This window comes from Nyctereutes procyonoides, unplaced genomic scaffold (assembly GCF_905146905.1).
Source record: "Nyctereutes procyonoides isolate TBG_1078 unplaced genomic scaffold, NYPRO_anot_genome, whole genome shotgun sequence".
Classification (NCBI taxonomy): Eukaryota; Metazoa; Chordata; class Mammalia; order Carnivora; family Canidae; genus Nyctereutes; species Nyctereutes procyonoides.
The window spans coordinates 27,605,478-27,628,520 of record NW_026575133.1 but is presented as its reverse complement, the minus strand read 5'-3'; the positions used below and the strand labels follow the sequence as shown (position 1 = coordinate 27,628,520).

At 45.8% G+C, this 23,043-nt stretch overlaps 1 protein-coding gene across 1 annotated transcript in view; it reads right to left on the bottom strand.

Annotated features, from left to right (window-relative positions):
• The window catches only part of FANK1 (fibronectin type III and ankyrin repeat domains 1), a 97,820-nt gene that overhangs the window by 3,551 nt on the left and 71,226 nt on the right, over nt 1-23,043 (bottom strand). The window contains exons 2-7 of the mRNA XM_055345942.1: nt 20,823-21,000; nt 16,072-16,196; nt 8,933-9,014; nt 7,869-7,943; nt 6,999-7,064; nt 587-752 (exon numbers count right to left, since the gene is read on the bottom strand). Coding sequence (XP_055201917.1) covers nt 587-752; nt 6,999-7,064; nt 7,869-7,943; nt 8,933-9,014; nt 16,072-16,196; nt 20,823-21,000 — 692 coding nt within the window. The remainder of the gene's footprint in view (nt 1-586; nt 753-6,998; nt 7,065-7,868; nt 7,944-8,932; nt 9,015-16,071; nt 16,197-20,822; nt 21,001-23,043) is intronic.

The following is a 23,043-nucleotide window of genomic DNA, read 5'->3' as shown; positions in this document are numbered from 1 at the left end:
AGGTAAAGGCACGCGGAGCTGCTCTGCTTGTGACATGGTCAGTTTGCTCTTCAGAAAGGTTTTGCAAAGACTGAAATCTTTAAAGCAAACCACACATAAAAATAGTCTAAGAGCAGTAAGAAGTACTACGACTGTAAGAGTTCTTGACATCTTGTGTCTGCAAGCACCTAGGATAGCAACAGGCACATGGCAGGTGCTCAGTAAAGCTTTGTGGACAGATTGAACAGAGACGCAATGAGTGAATGAACAGAGGAATAAACAAAGCAGAAGCATCATCAGTTCCAGCTCTGGATTCAGCAGGGGTTTTTTGGGTTTTTTTTGGTTTTTTTTGTTTTTTTTTGTTTTTTTCCCTACACAAGACAAACCTCCATGATGATCTAAAGCCTCACTATCCTATCAATTCTATAATGATCTTTCTTCCCCAGGGCTTCAAGAACCTTCTTACTGATAAGTCAGACAACTTTCTGCAGCATTTTTAAGTTCAGCTAATCAAAGGCATCCACATAAGGCTGTTTCTCCTAACCCTGTGGAATGGCGCTGCAAGGTCTTAATGCCACACACGTGGCTGGGAAGGAAGATCCCGTACCTCACAGCCGTCTTTTATCATCCACTCGATCACACTGCAGTGGCCTCCATCTGCAGCCCAGTGCAGAGCAGTGCAGCCTCCTAGGTCTCTGGTCTCCCAAGAAGCGCCGTGTCTTCGGAGATATTTCACAACGTCTAGGTGTCCCGCGTAGCACGCAAGCATCAAACTGTAATATATGGAAGCAGCAGCAATAATTCTAAGTGCACTCACCAAACTCAGGTTCTCGTTTTACCCTGCCTGGCTTAAACCAAGAAATCCTAATGTGAGTGAAAAGCCATGAAAGTTATTCATATAAAATGTTGTGCCCAGGATGCCTGGGTGGCTCAGAAGTTAAGCATCTGCCTTCAGCTAAGGGCGTGATCCTGGAGTCCCGGGGTCAAGTCCTGCGTCGGGCTCCCTGCATGGAGCCTGCTTCTCTCTCTGCCTGTGTCTCTGCCTCTCTCTCTCTCTCTCTCTCTCTCTCTGTCTCTCATGAATAAATAAAAAATAAAATGCTGTGTCCATCAACTGATGGACAGATAAACAAAATGTGGCACATCAATACAATGGAATATACTTGGGCCTTAAAAAGGAAAAAGAAATACTGATATCATGTACAACATGAATGAACCTTAAGACATCACACTAAATAAAAGAAGCTGGACACAAAAGGCTACATATCGTTGGATGCTGTTTACATGAAATGACCAAAATTGGCAAATCCATGGGGACAGAACTGGCAGTTTAGCTATTTCCAGGGGCTGGGGGAGAAGATACGAGGAGTGACTGCCAGCGAGTACAGGGCTTCTTCCAGGGCTAATTAACAATGTTCTGGAATTAGACAGTAGTGGCAGTTGCACAGTTTTATAATATAGTCTTTAAGCACCGAATTTTAAAGGAATGGATAAATTATATCTCAAACAAAAGGAATCACTATAACTAAGTAAAATATTGGACTTTGAAACATCCATGAGTCTGTGAAGCTATACAAAAAAGAGGGAAGGAAAATATTCATCTGACCTTATTACAGAGGGCTATTAAGCCAATTCCATACTCTTAAATGTTGGTATTTAAGGAAAATAATTAAACATTTACTCTGCCTTTATGGAATAAAATGTAGTCCATCCTCCCTTGATGAGGGAAAGCCCTTTTCATAGAAGCCTGCCAGCTAATCAATATGGGAGAAAATATGGAATCAGAAAAATCATACTTTTACAATTCCCAATTAAATCATTGATCTGGGCAAGGACCATCACTCGATGCTAAAATTCTTGGGTGAAAGGTTAATGGAGAACAGGATATTCACACCATGATTCCTCCATAGATTATTTGCTAATTTTAATGGGAAACTGTATCTTTACAAAGGAGAGGTTTAGCTGTACCACTCTAACCAAATGATCAAACCTAGAATCAGCAGCTGTGGGACAACATGCATTCCTGAAGGATGTGGCCTGGAGCCACATCACCAGCTCTGAAGTGTTCTTGCTAAAAATGTTAACCTGCTTCAAATCAAGCCTTTAAGCCTAATTTTAACTTTATTGGCAATTAAGGGACAAATGAACAAGTTAAACACCGCCTCCACAATTAGGAGACAATGAAGCATCTCAAGGACATAGGGCATTCTATAGGATAATTGGTCTGGTCTCCTCAAAAGGAGGAAGAGAAACAAATATTTAAACCAAAATAATGGATAGAGGACCAGACTAGAATAAGAGACTAAACAGAACCAGCTGCAACACGTGAGCCTTAGTTGGATCATGGTCTTTCCCCATACCCCCAAGTACCTCAGATAGAGCCAAGAAGACTTTCTAGAGGACAAGTGGGGAGACTGGGGCATGAATGACTGGGGCATCAATGGTGTCAGCAAATTAGCGTGAAGTATCGGAAGTGTGATGATGATATGGTGGCTATGCAGGTTGACGTCCCTGTTTTTAAGAGATAACGTATTGAAATATGAATGGTAGAGGATTATAATGCCTATTAACACTGAAATGGGCAAGCAGGGGGGCAAAGTTAAGAAAAATTAGAGAAGCAAATAGGGCAAAATGCTGACAGCTGCCAAACCTAAGTGGTGAGTATATAGAAATTTATCGTACTATTCTTCCAATTTTTCTGAATGTTTGAACTTTTCAAAATAAAGAGCTGGGGGAGCGGGGCGAGAAGGCAGTCTTCCCAATGGGGAAATTCTATAAAGTCTCTGAGTGATAAATAGAGTGGGGTCCAGCTCTGAGGTCCAAGCCTGGGCTGGAATGGAACCTGAGGTCCACATCTCTGTATGCTTAATGCAAATGTTTAAGGCTCCCTGTAGATGCATTGCTTTCTAGAGAGGCTATGACTATTTACAATTTTATCAACTGCACCTAAAAGTGTCTATTTTGCTCACCTATACCAACACTATCTTTTAATATGAAAGCTTTTAATTTTTTTATTACTGGCAATTTTGCATATTAATTTATTCTGCTATGAATTGTCTTTTTGTGTAAATTGCTCCTTTCTACTGTGTATCTTTAGGGGAGGGGATGTATGTGTATCTGCTCTATATTAAATATGCCAATCATTGGTCTATAATATATTTGCAAATCTCTCCCCAGACTACCCTTAACTTTGTAATTTAGGTTTTAAAAATGTTTTATGTACTTTTAATCTCCTTAGTGATTTATTTCAATGATTTTGCCTTTCCCATTATAAGATTAGACACACATATGCTGTGTTTTCTATGGTTCGGTCTTATACGTTTAATTCTTAATTCACCTGGAATTTATTTTGATGCATGCTATAGAAGGCCAGAATTTAACTTTTTTTCTTCAAATAGCCTTTTTTTCCCTAACCTCTTCCTCATTTGTTTGTGTTGCTCCCCTCGTCACATGTTAAGTTCTTACATATATGGAGACCTCTTTCTAGTTGATTCTATACATCTTTTTTTCAATTATTTGTACCAGTACCTCACTAAGTACTATAATTTGATAAGTCATTTTAATAACTGTCAAAAGCCGTTCCACGTTTCTCTCCAACAAAATTAATAGCTGGTATCATCCATTTATTCTTTCGGGTAAGTTTCGAGCCCATCATTTTGACGGGCTCCCAAGTATAATTCCATTTGAGGCTATACTGGATCTATATATTAATTTAGAAAAACTGAAAATTTTACAGTCTTCAATCTTGTCCATTCTGGCATATGGTATAGGTCCCTTTTAAATATTTATATCTCTCAGTAATTTTTATAGGTTTTTTGGCACAAATTTCTCATGGAAGTGAGATATTTATTCTATTTTGTTTCCCTCATTATATTTACTGATTATTGCTGTTATTTAAGAAACACTTTTTTGTTTTGTAGCTGGCCACTACTCTCCTAAGCCTCCTTATTAAGATCAAGTATTTGAAAGTAGATTCTCTTGGATCCTGCAAGAAAGGAGCCAAGCCTCTCTTACTCTACTTCATCTCTCACCAGGTTGATCAGCACCCCAAAATACCAATCATGAAATAACAAAATATAACATGGAGTTACCATATGCCAGGCACTGCTTTACTTGTTTCTCTTGTATTAATTCGTCAAATGCTCACAATTCTGTAAGTACCTCTATTACCCCTATCTTGGAGATGGGGCAATTGAGGCACACAGAGGTTAAGTTACCTGCCCAAGTTCATATACCCAGACCACAGAGGAATCTGGATTTGACATCGAGTGCTCTTGCTCTCAACCACTCTCATGAGCTTCACTCCTTACTTTGAAAAGGAATCTGTCAACACTAAGAATGATACTGGCTGATGGTCTGAGACGATAAACAACCTTTTATGATCCAATCGAAGGATTCACTCCAACAAGCAGAGGCTAGTCTTCCTAAGACACTGTACCAGGAACAAAAGCATCCTGCACTTTAAAAGAAAAGATGCTGAATAATGCCGAATTTTTGTTTTGCATCTATACATACATAGGTTTTCATCTTTGGTCTACTAATAGGAAGCATTAAGAAATCTCCTAATCTGGGATCCCTGGGTGGCGCAGCGGTTTGGCGCCTGCCTTTGGCCCAGGGCGCGATCCTGGAGACCCGGGATCGAATCCCACGTCGGGCTCTCTGCATGGAGCCTGCTTCTCCCTCTGTCTGTGTCTCTGCTTCTCTGTCTCTCTCTCTCTGTGACTATCATGAATAAATAAATAAAATTAAAAAAAAAAAAGAAATCTCCTAATCTGTAGTGTCTGGAGGGCTCAACTCAGCTGGTTAACCATCTCCCTGCAGCTCAGGTCATGATCTCGGGGTCCTGGGATCAAGTCCCACATCGGGCTCCCTGCTAACAGGGGAGTCTGCTTTTCCCTCTCTCTGCCCCTCCCTCTGTGCACTCGTGCACGCATGCTCTCTCCCTCTCTCTCTCAAATAAATAAAATCTTTAAATGAAAAAAGGAAACTTCCTAATTTAGACATCCTAACCGTCCTGCATGATCCTCCAAGTTGGGATGGAAGAGACATAAATACCTGCACATATATAAACATATGAACACCGCTCTTTCACTATCAGATTTCAGCAGTAAGATTATCCTCTGTGACTTTCCAAATACCCATCTGCTAAGTAAGTTATCTACAATCCTCACAAGCTCAGAGGCAGAACAGTCAAACCACAAAGTCTCTTTCATAGGGAATCCCTCAATAAATTTTCTAATTTCTTACGTGGATATTGGTGGTCTCAGATTTTCTGTGTCTTGGGTTGGTTTGGGGGATTTATATTTTTCCCCAGAAACTGTACCATCGAAAAGCTAATTTCAATGAAATTATCACATCTACTAGTGTAGACACAGCACACCGCTTTTCTTTTTACATTTGGATTTCCTCTCTCACCACTGTTATATGTACCCTTCCAAAATTCTACTTTTTCTTCTTAAATTTCCAAAAATTTCCAACCACAGCCATGTACCATTTCTAAATTGATTTTTTTCTTCGATCTATAAGAAATTGGTTCATTTTATTATATAGGCCTTTTTTTTTTAAGAAGCAGCCCTTACATCTTTTGCTCCTATGTTTCAATAATCTTCCGATTTTCTAATCAATTTATTTTCATTCTTTCCTCCTTCCTACACCCTCAAAGTTTTTCTTTGTCCTTTTTAAGTTGGTATTGTTTTCAAACTTCTTGAGTTGATGGCTTGGCTCCAAATTAACCTAAGAGTTACGCAGAAAACAACTTTCTAAATTTTTTTAAATTATTTTAAGATTTTTATTTATTTAAGAGCAAGAGAGAGCATGAGCAGGGAAGCAGGGGAGTGGAGTGGGGGAATGAGAGGGGGAGCAGTAGATAGAGGAGAAGCAGAATCCCTGCTGAGCAGGGAGCCCCAACTCAGGCTTGATCCCAGGACCCTGCAATCGTGACCTGAGCCGAAGGCACTTAACCAACTGAGCCACCCAGGCACCCCAAATTTTAAAATTATCTCTTTTAATGTTATTTAAAACTTATTTCTCTGTGTGTTCAGAGAGTGTAGCAGGTAGGTGTTCTGAGCTCAGAAACTGATGCTTTCCTTGTGGCCCGCCAAAGGTGACTAGTGTTTTGTTTGGTGTAAGATTTTATTTATCTGAGAGAAGGAGCACAAGTGGAGTGAAAGGCAGAGGGAGAAGCAGTACTCCCCACCGAGAAGGGTTCCATCTGGGCACTCGAGGATCATGACCGGAGCCAAAGGCAGGCGCTTAACTGACCAAGCCCCCCAGGCGCCCCAACCAGTGTTTTTGTAGCTACTCCTTAGATACTAGTTTGCAGGACACACACCTGTGAGCTGTATGTACGATGGGACTCTGAGGTCCTGGAGCAAAGCCTTTGCATTTTCTGTACTGTTTCACCCAAGCACCTACACATAGCCTGGCATATGGTAGCCATTCAACAAATACTGGTTAATTAGAATTAATCAATTAAACCTAATTACTTGACTAGAAATTATTTTTAGGTCTTTGTAGAGCATTCTCTCATCTCTCTAAATACAGGTTTCCAAGTACCATGCTCTTTCGTAAACGTCTCCTGTGCTTTCACCGTAGGGAAGTTCTTGGGCTTTGTGCTTCTTGGGGAACACCTAGGAGTCTTAGTTAAGAAAGTAAGGCCAAGTATAAGGAGAGCCCTTCAGGGGACAGCCCCCTCCCCAAGTGTCCCAGGCACAGCCAAATGGCCAGCACGGGCTCGTGATAACTACAGTAATAGCTGTCAGTTGCTGAGCCCTTAACATGGGTTGGGCACGGAGCTAGGGAAGGTAGGTGCTTCAGATCATACAGCCCACTTCAATCCCATCGAAGGAAGGAATAAGTGTGAACAAAACAAGCCAGACTTTGTCATCGACCTCTTTCCTTTGGGCTACAGTCCTGTCAAAAGAAGCTGCATCCTATATTTGGGTTAAAGCAAAAGCCATCTGGGCACGAGCCTGGTAACGCAGGTATGGGGACGTTTCGGGGCATGGTCCACCACCCACCTGTCCTTGCCACTTCCGTTCCTCAGATTCACATCTGTGCCGTTAGAAACGAGGATTTTCACAAGCCTGAAGGAAACAAATTGGAAGGGAGCTGGATACGCAGCTTTGATGATAATGCGGGAACAGGGAACGGCGCTATATGTAAGACACAGCTCCACAACTTGCTTTCCTGCCTTCAGAGGCCAGCTGGCTTCAAAGACAGGATGTTATTGAACCAGAAAACTACCTCTTCGACACCAAAAAAAAGGGGGGGGGGGAGTTTATCCCTCACATGAATTATTCATTGAAAACAAAGCATACCACATGAAACACATTGTACCATCAAGCTAATTCACTGTTGCCTTAATGACTGCTTTAAATACATTTCCAAATGGCAGTATTTAATAAAATATTTTTTCAACATAGCACTTTAGTAGTTAACTATAAATATGACTGAAAAATAAGCTATTAGTATTTATGCTTCTGTGTGGCAGAGAGATAATGGAGCGTATCAGTGAAAATGATATCTTAGCAACCTATCAGGGAACTTTGTTTTCCAGAGTTAATATCCCTACTCCTTTCTTTTTTTTTTTTTTAAAGAAATTTAAATTCCAGTAACCAGTTTTCCTGGGACATACAAAATATATTGCAAAACATAATTAAGTAGCTACCTCTCTTCCTCACCATAGAGTTAGACATTTTTACATTCTCTGCTGCATGTTCTAGAACTTCATGATTAAAATAGCTTGTTTGTGCAGCCCTTACAGTTTTGGAAACCGAGAGGAAAGGGGCTCTTGCACACCCCCTCTCCTTCCCATCCGTGTTCTGACCAGAACTTCCGGGAGAAGTAAAAGGTTGGGCCACTCAGAGATGAGAAAGGAGGAGCCCTACCTGCTGTATCCTTTCTGGGCAGCGACCATCAGAGCGGTAAAGCCAAACTTATTGGGAACATCGACCTTCACATTTCTGGGGAAAAAACACAGAGAAAAGAGATTAACATGCTCGGCATGGCTCCCCAGAGATTCACAGCTGATGTCTCTTGCAGGACACAGGTGCCGAATAGGATTCATTTTCCCAAAAGTTCCAATTTCTTCTGGGCCATTAAGTTTGTGTCTTAAACTGCCCTAACCTAATATTTTTAAAGGATTTATATTCACAAGAAGAGAAATTGCCATAATTCCACTTAAAATAGGCACTCCCTTCAACCCAAAACCATGATGTCATCGGATAGAATACTGCAAAGAGCACCACCCCCTTAGGTGGCCAAGGACGCAGGGTCTCCAGGCCACACACCTCCCCTCCACGAGCCTAGACTGAGGGAAGCCTGAATTTTTCCCTTAATTCCCAGCTCACCAATGGGCGTGAAGTGCTGCCACTGGAGGAAGAAAGAGATCTTAACAGCTTAGAAGCCTTGGAGAAGTATTCCACAAAAAGCCAACTGAAGTGCCCTATTCGCAAAATGCCTGGCCTTCCAAGGCACTCAGAACTATGGATTCAGAAAAAATTTAATTAACATTGTTCACGTTTCATTAGGAGGCAGCTTCAGATATCCCATGGCAGCAAATGTATTTGCTACTTTTCTTCTAGTGTTTTACCAACCTCTTGAATCAGAAACAGCTGATTTCATGATTCCTTAGATGATGTGGGCACTTTGGGGGTAAAATTGGCCTAAACGCTATGGCATATAAGCCAGGGTCAGAAATTATTTCTGGGAAGAAAATATGATACCTAGACTTCTAATTTTCAATTTTCATTACATAATCACAAAATACAGCATTTACACAGGGCTAAAAGGTCATCTTTATTGACTATGGTGAAATTACATCGGTCACTGGAGATCTATTTTGGAGCAATTTCAAAGGCGTGGAAAATTTGGGGGGAAACAAAATAAATGCAATTCTGTGCACTTGGCTGGGCATTAAAAATTTAAAATTTTTAAGGCAGAGCTCGCTCACCCTCCTTGAAGTATTCGAACCAGCAAATCTTCATCATTCACATTGACAGCTCGATGGAAGTGCTCACTACTTATGGGTTCTCCTAAAGAAAGAAGATGGAAAGGAGTCACCCAAAGTTGAACAAAAGAAAATTCCTTCCGGCCTCACACCACGTGCAGCCTTGAGTGGGGGCTCAGGTTCAGCTCCGGGAAGGGCCTTGGCTATTCCAGGAAGTGTAGCTTACATTTCCTATTCAACTTCTTTTACCGAAAAATACCTTGTTTCCATATATTAATAACACTTAAGATTGTCCTAAGGACTTGAGACAGCCTCAAGTTATGAGAGTATTGCTTTGTGAATAGCATTTTGAGAGGTGAAAATAATCTTCCAGATTTCATAAGACTTAATAAACCTCCCTTACAAGCAAGGGGAAGCCCCACCATCATCACATCAGGCTGGTTTTGTTTGCCAAAGAGTCACTAAAGTACTTGAACAAACAACAAAAATAAATTACTTTAACGTCTGACGTCCCAAATTTCAGTTCTTCCTAGGAATAGAACATTCATGTTGGAGCTCCTGGGGGGCACACGGGGCTCATTCACAGAAGTGGGACAGCGTGAGAAAGCCTGATTATGGGGGACAGCCTGCATGTGAGAAGGGCGAGGAGGAGGAGCCTGCAAAACAAGGGGAAGCAGGGCAGAAGGGAGGTGTCCCTGTGGGAGGGGGGGACATTGGCTCCTCGAAGAAGAGAAGAGGGGGAGATGCAGAAAGGAGCAGAGTGTGACGATAGAGGACCAAGCGAGAGGGGCGCCTGGGTGGCTCAGTGGTTGAGCGTCTGCCTTTGGCTCAGGGTGTGGTCCTAGGGTCCTGGGATCGAGTCCCACATCAGGATCTCTGCATGGAGCCTGCTTCTCCCTCTGCCTAGGTCTCTGCCTCTCTCATGAATAAATAAATAAAATCTCTTAAAAAAAAAAAAGGACCAAGTGACAGAAGCCCTCTTTCAGGGCAATTATCCCACGTCTCTACTGGCTCCACATGCTGTGATTTTCTAATTGTTTGAAGGATTCAGCATAAATGAAACACAAGCGAAGCACTTAGACTAGCACCTGGCACATCACAGATATCCAACACGTGTCTGTCGTTGAGGTGGTGGGAAGGGCAGTGGCCCTCTCTGTGGCCCCCACACCCAGCCGTCACACGCTCAGCGTACCTTCCTAACCTGGATGGATACCGAGTTTATAATCCCCAGTTCCAGTCAGCTCCAAGGTCACTTCCGTCCTTTCAACAAATGTTTATTAAGGAGCTCACACGCCCAGTCCTGATGCTGAGGGTCCCAGAGGAACAAGGCAAGCATGTTCCTCTCCTTTGCTATTTACACAATAGTATCCACTTCTGTCATCATCTTAAACCCTAAAACACCTGCCTCCTACCCTGTCTTCCCGAGCTCTACCCCAGACTGCTTCCTGGGGGCTCACCCACCACCTCACTGCCCTCTTACAGTCTGGCCTCCAGAGGTCCCCTGGCCAGCCCTGCCAGGTAGGGAGCCAAATTCCCTCTTCCTGTACCTCGGGTAGAAAAACTCTCTAGGACCAGACCTTGGAGCTGACTGGATTGGGGATTATAAACTCAGTACCCATCCGGGTCGGGGAGGTAGGCTAAGAAAAATATGTGGGCACTGGAGCCACTTTGCTACTACTCATTTCCTTGGAGGATTTTAGCTGGGCGAATTACAAACTAGGAAACCAGGGGTGGGGGGGTGCGGGGCAGAAGAATGTAGGGGTCACCAGCAGAATGACCTCTAGCTGATACCCTTTATTTCTGGTAAAAATAAATTTAAGCCAAGTTAAAGCTGTTTTTGAAATAACAATTTTGTCTGCTAGAGCTTGCCAATCTCCTAAAGATTTTTTAGCCACATTGTACTTCCTTTTCATCATTCCACACATATTTTTAGGCCAAAAGCTTCAAATAAAAGTATCATGATAAACTATCAAAGGGTAAGGCCTACCGCTGTCCCCAGCCTTCCAAGGAAAATCAGGCCTAGCCTGGTGGTTCCACCTGGGGGGTATGGACGGGAGCAGTACACCCCTCCCCCTCCACCATCACCATGAGGACATTTGGGAAAGCCTGGAGACATTTTTGGTTGTCACACCTTAGGGGTTGGTGCTACTGGCCTCTAGCAGGGAGGGGGGCCAGGGATGCCGATAAACATCCTACAGTACACATGATGAGAATTAGCCAGCCCCCAAATGTCAACAGTGCCAAGGTTGAGGAACCCTAGGCTAGAATAATATGGACTTAAAATGATCTATTGGGTGATGCATCTATACTTTAGTGGACAAGCTAAACCCACGGAAAGTTTCCCTTCCTCCTCACTTCCCAGAAAGGAGGGGGAGAGTGGGATGGTGGTGGTACATCTGTTATCCCACCAAACAGCCCCCACTTCTGGGACTCTCAAACTTCAATTGCCCCTAAAAATACAACAACAACTGACTTCCATAGAATCATCTAGAACACAGAAAGCTCATCCCATTTCTATGAAATTTTAATTTTTTTTTTTTATTTATGATAGTCACACAGAGAGAGAGAGGCAGAGACATAGGCAGAGGGAGAATCAGGCTCCATGCACCGGGAGCCCGATGTGGGATTCGATCCCGGGTCTCCAGGATCGCGCCCTGGGCCAAAGGCAGGCGCCAAACTGCTGCGCCACCCAGGGATCCCCCCATTTCTATGAAATTTTAAAAGATGGCATCTAAACTCAAAGTCCTATTAATTAAGCTCTGTCTAGGATTTTACACAATGCTTTTTCAATTCTTCTTCAAACCACAAAACTGAGAGCCAGGAAGACTGAGTGAGTTGTCCAAGGTCAAGCCAGTAGGCGTGGGCAACATCAGAGCTCAAAATGAGTCTTTAAGGCCACGCTCCCTCCTCGGGCATTTTAATACACGCTGAGGTAGCAGACCAATTCATTATATGCTTCCAATCTTATTAAATTTTGAAAATCAGCAGACTTCTTAAACAAACATGATCCCCACCCACACAAAGTGTTAAATGGAAGGGAATGCTAAAGCCTAAAAAGCTTCAGGAAAGTGCTAACTTAAGATTTTAAAGAAAGTTCTGAAAGCACATGCAGCATCCCAGCATATTTCTGCACTGACCCACCTCCAATCCACATCATCTGTCTTACCTGGCCAGTACAGCTCTCCCAGTGGGGGGCACTTCCTGGTGCATCCTACCCAGGAAGCTCTGCAGCATGCAAATATTGGAAAATGAAATAAGTTCATTTTGTGGTTAGAAGCTTGAGGACAATGCGCAGCAAAGACCAGGGTTTTTTTTTTATAGTGGGACATAACGTCAATGAACGTATTGCCTATTCCAGCTTCTGCGAGAGGTAATCGGTGCCCTCAAAACTCAATCTGAAAATAAAAGGACATCTCACAGAAGACAGAGGACACAGCACAACTGTTAATCATTCCGGGCTTGCTGAATTTCAGCAAAAGGAAGCAATAAGTATCATTCCGGGCACAAAAGCTCTTGCTCAGCATTAACTCATTAACCCCTCTCAGGCCACTGCCAGGAAGGCGAAGAGGTAACCGAGGATTAGCAGCACCAGACCAGACACCACCCAGATCAACCAAGGCACGGGAAAGTCTCCATTTGTGCGAATCGGACAGAGTAACAAATGAAAGGGCTCCTGTTCCCAGAGCAGATTAATTCTTTCTTCCTCCCACTATAAGCAGGAGTCACAAAGAGAGGAAATTCCAGGGTGAGCCAAACGTTCCACTCCTCCTATCCCTGAATCCTTCAAGATTTCGTGGGCCTGGCCCAAGGGATTGCCATCATTTAAGTGCAACTGCATACAAAAAAGGCAGGCTTTGCCTCTGTGGGTTTGGTTGGCTAATGTTTACCCCTGAGTGTTGCAATGATAAATACTGAATCAATGATGTTGCCCGTGGGAGGATGTCTGGGAGTGCTCCATCAGGCAGGGCCAGGGGAGGGGAGGGGACCCCCGAGAGGAGGGGAAAGCCATCGCCGCCGTGTAGCTACAGATGCGCCAGCAGATACTGCAATGTGGGGGTAACACGTTTCTGGGTGGAATTCAGGTCCCTGTTAGAAGCAGTGAATAAATGATGAGCTCATTGGAGGAGAGATTTGCCAATTAACAAGCAGCAGCTGCTTTTCTCTTTTTAAGGACCCAACTGATTAAAATTGCATGCCTTATTTAAGCAAGAGTCTCGTGGACTTTACCTGGAATTTAAAAAAAAAGAAAAGAAAAGAAAAGCTGAGCATCCTTTATTCAAAGTAAATGCTTTCGTGATTCATTAAAAACACTTTCAAACTGAATGCAAATGATCAACCCACAGAAACATTTTTACTTGTTTTGTAAAATATGTACCTTTTTTTAATTCTTTGTTTAGCATGATCTACCTCCTTAAGGGAGTCTGCTTTGGATATTATAAATATAATAATAGCATAAGGGAGCAGCAGCCAGCAAGAAGAGGGTACTGGACCCTTGCCACCCAGGAGAGCCCCCTGAGGCTGAGAGCATGTCTTGGCTGCAGCATTGTGCTGTGACCAGACAGCAAAATGCACAGGAAGCCGGGCACTACCAGGAACCATGTCCCCATCATACCCCAGTCCCTGCAGGAGGTCTTGTCTAATGACCCACGGAAGCCACAGACTGCAGTGACAAATGCCCTGGACCACTGGTCCAGCTCTCTGCAGCCGCCTCTCAGAAGCCAGCTCAGCAAGAAGGCAGCACAATCCTTGTCAGCTGATAGAAAGCCACTGTGGTTTCTGCCTTCCCAAAGAGCTCCAAATGGTATGCAGACACCACGTCAGCTCTAGCCAGAAAGGTCCAGAAGCCCATGCCCTGACATTGATGTGATATGAAGAAAAGATGCCAGTGGCAAGCTGAGCTCACCATGGCTAGTTCTGCATCCTGTTCACCCTCACCTCATAGGTCCAGGGGCTCTCCCCAGCCCATACGACACAGGTCCATCTCCCAACAGGTATGAGTGTGAGCTGAGAAAAATCAGCGTTGCTCCTCATTCTAATTCTGCCTCCAGGCTTCTCCATTCACCACCCATCATCCGTTGATTATTGTCTTCCACAAGCTAGACCTGACTGACCTATCACATCCTCTACTTCGGAGGCACACAAGTCGGTGGGAGACGAAGATGATAATTAAAAAAAAAAAAAAAAACATGAAAGTAAGATGCCCTGAGTGTTAGCAGAGGGGGAGACCCAACTGGGTACGAGGGAGACACACCAGCACATGGCGGAGAAGGAGAAACACGAGGAACCACCCCTGAGCAGAGCTCAGCCTGTGGAGTGGCTCAGCAGGCAGAGGGGTGGGATGGGTGCTGGGAACGGGGGGCTCCAAGGTGGGGGCATTGCAGACAGAATGGGCAAAGGCAGAGGAGTGTGGGAGTGGCCTGTGGCTGGCTGGGGACAGCAGCACGGGAGGGAGCACGCTGGCCCAGCGTCCCCTAGGGAGTCACTATTTGAACAGTAGGTTCCCTTTGACAACTTTCTCCTGCCCCTGCTCCCCCGTTCTGTATGCCTGCCCTCCACTCGGAAGAAACCAACTCACACTCGGCTGCTCCGCCTTTTCCTTCCCCTCAAAGCTCCAGGAGCTCCGGGTCCCCCCAGGAAGCAAACGCCTTCACAGCCAGCACACGAAGGACCAGCCCTCTTTCCTGACCTGCGTCTCTGTAACGGTCCATTCCACTTGGAAAGTCTCCTCGGAAATCATGTGCCTTCGCAGGGAGCTGAGCCCCCTGGGGAGGGCACACCTCTCTCAGCCTTCACCAAATTCTCAGTTTGCCAAACTAAGGCGCAGCTCCCTAGTGGCTTGGTTGCAAATGAAGATATGCTAGGGTAATTCAAAACCTGAATCACCTTTAACCCACACAAAAATCCCTCCAAATAAGTGCATAAAGGACACAACTGAAAGTCACAGAAGGAAAACTGTATTTTTATTTATACATGTGTATGTGTGTATAAACAGCACATACGCCAAATGCAATATTGATTGAAACTTAATTTTTTTAAAGACTTTATTTATTTATTCATGAGAGACACAGAGAGAGAGAGGCAGAGACATAGGCAGATGGAGAAGCAGGCTCCACGTGGGGAGCCCAATGCAGGACTCGATCCCTGGACTCTGGGATCACGCCCTGAGCTGAAGGCAAACGTTCAACCACTGAGCCACCCTAGCGTCCCTTGATTAAAACTTTAAAATAACTTTTGGGGCACCCGGGTAGCTCAGTCGGTTAAGTGACTGCTTCAGTCCAGGTCATGATCCCAGGACCTGAGTGGAGCCCTGAGTCAGGCTCCCTGCTCAGTGGGGAGTCTGCTTCTCCCTCTGCCCCTCGCCACCCCCCACGTGTGTGTGTGTGCGCGTGCGTGCATGTGCACATGCTCTCTCTCAAATCAATCAATCTTTAAAAAATAAAGTAAAATAACTTTGACTCACAGAGGAAGATTTTCTTTGTGCAAGTGATAAAAGACTCGTGTTTCCAGGGAGTAGACCACAAGAAACCTGACCATTTTAATCTTTACCACATTCTAGATACACACACATCTTTTTTAAATGTTTTAAAATCCCGATCACAGAAACTATCTGTACCCTCAGATGTGACCTGGGAGGAGGACATGCAGGTCAGAGGCAGCGCAGCCCTCCCCTCGCCCCTGCATGTGTGTGGAAGCCGCATTGTTCATTCTTCCTCACTCAGCCTCCCCGGGAACCAAATTTGTGTGTCAAGATATAGGATGGACGTTGTCCAAAAAGGACAAAATGCTTTGTAGACCTTGTCACCTTAGAGCATCCAAAGAGGGAGACTTTCTCAGCCCACACCCCACCAGCCCGTTTCTGAAGAAAGGCGACTCCACCCTGTGGTACTGAATGTGTACTCGCAGGGCGACGCTGACCCCAGAACAGCTCTCCCCGTTTATTAAAGCACAACTCGACATCCCTCATGCTGTATGGCCTGGCCTTGCCAGGAAACAATCCCATTCACAGTCTTTAAAAATGGAAGAGTTTCTGCTTCCAGTAAGGCAGAGGAGGAGAAGGCAGGATATTTTTTACCTTTCTATATGGCTTGTGGTCTTCATTTATCCTTACATAGAGGAGTTTGGGGTTAGTAAACTATACTCACTGGTTGTAGACACGGAGACCACTGGGCTGTACTCATACTCTCCAGAGGGGCTGGTGACCTTCAGTCGAAATCTGTACAGTGTCCGTGGTTCCAGACCTTCCACAACATGCTTCGTTGCATATCCCCTAGATGGGAGGAGACAGGCATGAGGAGGACACCAGGGAATCCAATCAGCACGCTCGGAAAGTCACCCAAAGAACAAGCAATCTGTGAATGCGATCTACTTCCAGGATGATGTGATCGGGGTTGGTGTGGGCGTGCCCTGAGTGTGAAGGGGAAGTCACGCATCCATCCCCGCCCACCCAGCCCACATTGTAGGATCCTGAGAACACACTTGATTTTTTTTCCCCCGCATTTAAGCAAAACTACCAAGTTCGGGGGTGGTTTGTTACCCAGCAAGAGATAACTGATGCATCATGTACCAGCAAAGAAGAAACTGTAACAAAGACAATGAAGAAATGATACCAACGGCATTAAGAAAAACATCTGAATTAAGAAACCAGGAGGACAGAAGGGTTAAAAGTCTATATAAATACATTTATTACCATAAAAGTGAAAGCTCTGAAACCAAGATAAATGTTCAGAGAAACTGCGTGGTTTTTCAAAATCATTATCATCACCATCTAAAACATATCCGCCCTGGCACAAAGTGGCCTCAAGAGTAAATGGATCTCATCCTTTGTGTGGGCGTACATCCATATCCACAGATAGGGGAATCCTGGAAAACGAGCCTTGAATTTGTGGCATCTGAAAAGATCTGTAGGAGCTCAAATTGAATAGAATATCCAATTGAGTAGAATATGCAATGTCGGGTGTCAAAGACTTAACCTAGTTTCAGACCAAGAGGAAACCCAAAGTGCCCCCAATAAAATCCAGTTGTTGCTCAACATCGGGAGTCACCCTGCGGCAAGCAGCACCTTCATAACCCCTGGAAAGAGGAGTCACATGACTGTTTAGAAAAACAGAAGTCACCGGGCACAGTTAGGGAGGGATGGAGGCCCTCCCTTCAATACGGAGGACCCCGAGGAAGGGACCGGACACACAGGGCCCCGGGACACAGCTGCCCGCTGCGGCTCCATCCACCACAGTCGCAGCCCAGCCTATGGGGAGACAGAGGCCGTTCAGCAAACTCGTAGAGACGCACACCTCCCCACGGCCCAGGCGTGGTACCTGAATGAATAAAAACAATATTAGGACATTCCCACCGTAGAGGAGAGCATATGAAAGTGTGATCCGGGCCTTTTTTTTTTTTTTATCATCAGTCAATAAGCAAATATGTGATGCAGCAGCTGAGCAAATGTGAAACATAGGAAACCCAATACCAGGACACCTAAGGACTCCGAGGCCAGACCTGCCCCCGTCTCTGTGCTCCCCCCACCCCCAGCTCCACTCCAGTCTCCTGCTGGGGACCCTGAAATTCACTTCCGGAGCTGTGACTCTCCCCTCGGCCGATCCTCTCCAGCTGCTCCTTGACATCTCCGCTCAGCGGCCAGCTGATGTCCCAACCGAGCTCCTGCTCCTGCCCTCGTCTTCCTGTCTTTGTTATTGGAGACGCTCAGGCCCCATCCCCCGGTGCCACCTGCGGAAGACTGGATTATTGTCCCCAAATATTTGGTGCCCTCCCCCAAGGGTCCTGTTACCCCCGCCCTGTTGAATGCAGGCGTGGCTGTAGGACTTGCTTGGAGCAAGGAAGCAGAAGCAGGAATGAAAGGTGTCATTCTGGATGATGGAAGCTTCAAGAAACAGCTTCGTGCTGGAGCCTGCCCTCAGCACGGTGACTGGCAAGCTCCAGGTGGAGGCTGCTCCATCAGCCCGGGCGGATGTGGAAGGAAGACAACAGGAAATGGAGCCACGGCCGACACAAAGGGTATGTCGTGTGGGAAATACACTGTCGTCCTAAAGCACAGAGCTTCTGAGGTTGAGGTTGGAGCAGCCTCGCTCGCCTGTCCCGGGGGACGAGGCCAGATCTAGAGCTACCCCCTTGTCGCTCCTCTTCCTCTCCCATCTCATATCTGAGCCACAGCAAAGTCTTCAAGTCTGTCTTTAAACCCACCCTAAAAAAAATAAATAAAAATAAACCCAGCCTAGACTTAACTGTGGCTCACGATGTTCCATCATCTTCTGTCTCCCTCACTGCTAAGACACTCACTGCCCTGCCTCCCCGGGGCCTGTTCTCACCTCAGCAGCCAGAGCCATCGTTAGAAAGCGTGTCAGCCAGGCCTGGCCCTCCCGCCTCTCGGGGTAAAAGCCACAGCTGTGTCCCTGGCCAGCCCACTGACCCCAGCGATAGCCTCCCGTTGCCTCGCTGGCCTCAGCTGGCGTTGGTCCCCTCATTCGCTCGCTCCTCAGTGTTCCTGAAACACACTGGGCCCGGGCCCCTCTCCAGGGGGCTTCACTTGCTGTTTCTTCTGCCTGGAATGTTCTCTCCGAAAGGATGGGGCAGGGGGGAGCGGGGTGGACATTGGCCTGAACAGTAGAAAACAGCTCAACATACATGCAGGAGAAGTCAGGGCATCTCGAGGACAGGGGGTAGATCTCGCCGGACAACTGGTGCTCGGAATAAGGGGCAACGGGGCAGCCAGGTGTGGGCAAGCCGTGAGGGCATCCTGGGCCGGTCTGAGGAGTCTGACCTTCACGCTTCCAGAAAGGAGGCTCCCCGAAGAGAATGCGACAAAAGGACTGTTGGGAAGAAGGCTAACCCAGCAGGACGGGGGGAGCGCGGAAGGCAAGGGAAGTGGCGCGGCCCCTCCAGGCAGCAACACGCTCCCAGCTGGGGTCTGGGATGCAGCCAGGGCCCCCCCGGCTTGCACGGAGGGAGGCCTCGGGAAGGGAGAGCTCGCGTACGCGGGCGACCGACGGCTGTGAGGACAGCCCAAGTCACAGCCGACACCCCCGACCCCCGTGGGCAACGGGCAAGTCAGCGCTTCCAAGCTCAGGTGTCCTAAACCTTTCCGAGGTAAGGCATCGCCAGCGCTGGGGCAGTGGCAGCAGGAGGCGGAGGCAAGGAGGTGGCGATTCACACAGTCTGACTCTGCCACCTAGTGTCAAGCTCTTGCTGCCAATTCTCCAAGGGAAGGCAAGCGTTTCTGGGGCGCCCTTGGAGTTGGGGGTCAGCAGGCCACGCCCTCCAGGGGGGCCCCCAGCTGGACGGCACTCAGGTGTCTGGGGAACGTGAGGCACCAGGATGCACACCCCAGGGTGGGGACCAGCGTGTGGGAGGGAGGTGGGGGGTAAGGGGGTGCCGACCACCTGGCCGCTGGCAGAGAAGGTGAGAGGAAGTGGAGGCACATCCAGCACCGCCCCACCTGAAGTGCCCCGGTGCAGGTGCAGTGTGGGGAACCGGGGAAAGTGGTGGGGGGGGGGGAAGTCGTTCCCTTCTCCATATTAATACTTCTAATATCCTACTCATGCTTTCAGATTGCAGATGGAAACTACCTAATAGAGAAGAACATGGCATGACATCATTAAAATAACATTTTCAAGTAGTCAGGCCAGGAATTATTTGCAGATGGTAACTACATTAGAGATAAATGTGTGGATTTTTTTGGTGCGTTTGTGGAGAGGAGGCAGTGGTGTTTGTGTCTTAAAAAAAATTGTTCATTAAATCTCAGGGATATCTTCATTCAGGGAACGGTGAAAGCCTCTGTTAACCCCCTCAACGTCATCACAATGTCACCTTGAGAAGGAACCACTCTGCGCCTTGACTGCATCAACCCCAGTATTCTGGTGCTGAGGCTGCCCCATAGCTTCCCATGATGTCACTACTGGGACACGTGGGCAAAAGGTACACGAGACCTCTACGATTTCTCACAACCAGATATGAATCTACGATTACCTCAAAGTCAATTTTAGTTCGCAACCATATTTGTATCGTGGTTTTGGCACCCCTAAAACTGTCGTTTTGCAAGTGGTAAAGCACTTGCAAAATCAAAGGGAAGCAAGTAAGAATTGAAATGAAGACTAAGGAAAAAAATGACTTCTTGATTACCCCCATTACATTCATTTATTCATTTGTGTGACGAGTGTTCAGAGGGCCCGCCGTGTGCCAGCACTGCCTAGGACGGGGGCACCGGGTGTTACACAAGCAGTTCTGCTTGTCGCGGAATTTAAATACTGGTGGGAAGACAAAATGAACATGCCAGAAGGGCAAGTAATTCCAGCAGAAGCCGAATGTGAGGAGCACATGAAACCAAGTCGGATCAGAGAGGATACCTGGATAGGACGGCCGCTTCAGATGGCCTTCTGCGGAGGGAATATTCGACCCAAAGTTTGCATGGTGTGGAGGCACCAGCCATATAAAAACAGGATGAAACGCACTCAAGGTAAGATAACAAGAAAGGCCCCAGCCTGGGCACCAGCACAGACTGGGAACAGCTAACAAAGAACAGCAGTGTGACAGGAGGTCCAGAGGGCATCCCCCAGCCCACATCTCCGAAACACAGAAGGTACCTGATGGTACCTCCTCCAATTTCAGAGTCTCTTGATTCTGTCTCTACATTTTAGAGCTTTAAAATATACCATCAGAATACTGCAGAAGCCTAAGAAGCTCTCAAAAGGTATGAGGTTTAATTTCAAAGTTACTGCTAATGCAGATCTTCCAAAAATCCTAATTCATAAAAAGCATGCATGCAGATGATGCCGACTCGTTCTTTTCTTTCATTTCAAAAGGAGTCTTTTTAGAGACAATCGAAACCATTCCAGCTCATCAGGAAATCAAAGCAAAATGTTAAGCGATTCAACATTGCACCTACGTATAAATGATACCGTAAGTGTGCATTTTGGGGTCTTCTTCTTCGATCGAGAACCTGAACCACTGCTCCTGAGGTCCTTGCCGTTTCGCTCTCTTTTCCAGATCCCAGTACAATTCAATGCTGTGATGAGTCACTTTGCCCACAACAGGTGGATGAGGCTTTGAGGATGGTGTGATTTCTAAAAAAGAACGACACAGAATTTCAGAACTCCATTTCCGTAAGGACATCAGCTGAGTGCATTAGAGCTGCTCAGAGATCAAACTGTTTTCCTACACATCAGACACACGTGTGGGCACTCCTCCCTGCTGCTTGAAGAACATCTGAAAAGCTCAAGTGACAGGAAATTCAGCTGATGTAGTGAGCTACCACATACTTCAATGAGTAGATCGTATCACAACCCATCAATGCCATATTTCACTTATGGACCTTTCCAAAAACGATGGTTAACAAACAGATCAGACTCATTGGGGCGTTCTTGAGCTAATGAAACTCAGTATGCTGCGGGAATCCTTCAGTGAACTGGCTGGTAAACAAAGCTGATAGACACATAGAGCTGGTCCAACTATTTGTAACATAGGTGACAAAGGATTGATATCCACTCTACATAAACAGCTCTTACAGACTAACCAAGGGGAAAACCCAAAGGCTAATAACCAACCAGGCAAATGATGAGCAGCGGACAAGACAAAAACAGCTAGCATAATGTCCAAACAGACACTGATATTCCCAACTGGCCACAGAAATTGATAACAAAGTCATATAACTCTATGTCCAACCAGACACTCAAGATGTCTTAACTATCAGAGGCGACGATGTAGGGAGAGGATGCTCTCATGTGATGCTGGTGGGGAAATAGGAATTCTGTGCAGTCTTTTTTAGGAAGCAATGTGGCAGTTTGTATTACAGTTAAAAATACAGATAGCCCCCTCTCCAGTCGTCCCAGAAATCAGAGCACCAGAGCACAGAGGGACACCTCCATGTCCACAGTAAGAGCTACAGTTTTCAGCAAAAAAGAGATGACCCATGAATAAAGGGAGGGTCAAATAAATGATGACATGTCCATAGCATGGGAGATTACAAATGAACTAGTTCCATACTGGATGCCTGCTAGGATTTCTAAGTTCCTTGAGGGCTGGGTCCATGTCTTACTTTTTTTTTTTTTTAATTGAGAGAGCGAGAGAGAACAAGCAGGGGAGGGGAAGGGGCAGAGGCAGAAATAGAGAATCTTAAGCAGATTCCACACTCAGTGTGGAGCTCGAGCTCACGACCCCGAAGATCAGGACCCGAGCCAAAACCAAGAGTAGGACACTTAATCAACTGAGCCACCTGGGCACCCTGATGTCTTACCTTTCTTTTTAAAATTCTTCGTATCCCACAGGGCCTTTCAGGCCCCAGACATATCAGTGGTTTGCCACACTTGTCATTCATAAGAAACAGTCTTGTGCTTTCCTTAAGCCCCATCTCAGGTAGGAGATCCACACTCCCCCCAGACCTCCGGGCCTCCTGCAGTGTAGATGCCTTTGAGGAAGGCAGGGCTGCCTTGATCGTGCCTGCTCCAGGCCAGGAGGACAACTACCAGTTTCCTTCACTTCCCACAGAGACACTAGAGGGCAGCCTGCAAGCTTATTTTTTTCAACTTTATTTTCCTAATATTTATCGAGAGCATGGCATGGTGGAATTGGATAAACCCGGGTCTAAATTCGTGAACCAGTCAAAGATATTCAAAGTGTTTTGTGATAACTCAGTAACACGTGAAGTCGCCAGTTACGGTGTACTTCATACAATGAAATCTTACACAGCAACACAGGTACAATCTCAGTGAGTGAAAAACATACGTTCAAGGATCTGCTACATCGTACTGCATATGTAAGTTTTTACAACACAACACTAGACATTGTTTGTGAGTACACAAATATGCAGTGAAAGTCAAATCTGTGAAGGGGAAGGAATGCACACCACCAGGATAGAGTTATCTCAAAGAAAGTTGGAGAAGGGATACAGAGAGGTCCTGGGGAGGGAGACTTGCCACTGTATTTGTAGGGTTTCAGTTCTTTAAGAATTTAAGACCTACTTGGCAAGATGCATTTTAAAACTACATGGTACGTGGAGCCGTAGGATTTTTAACAGCTTTGGTATATTTGAAATATTAAGACCCATAAAAATGATAAACATTACTCTTATGGGCCTGTTGGTTTCCTTAGAGAAACCTATTTCAATGTTC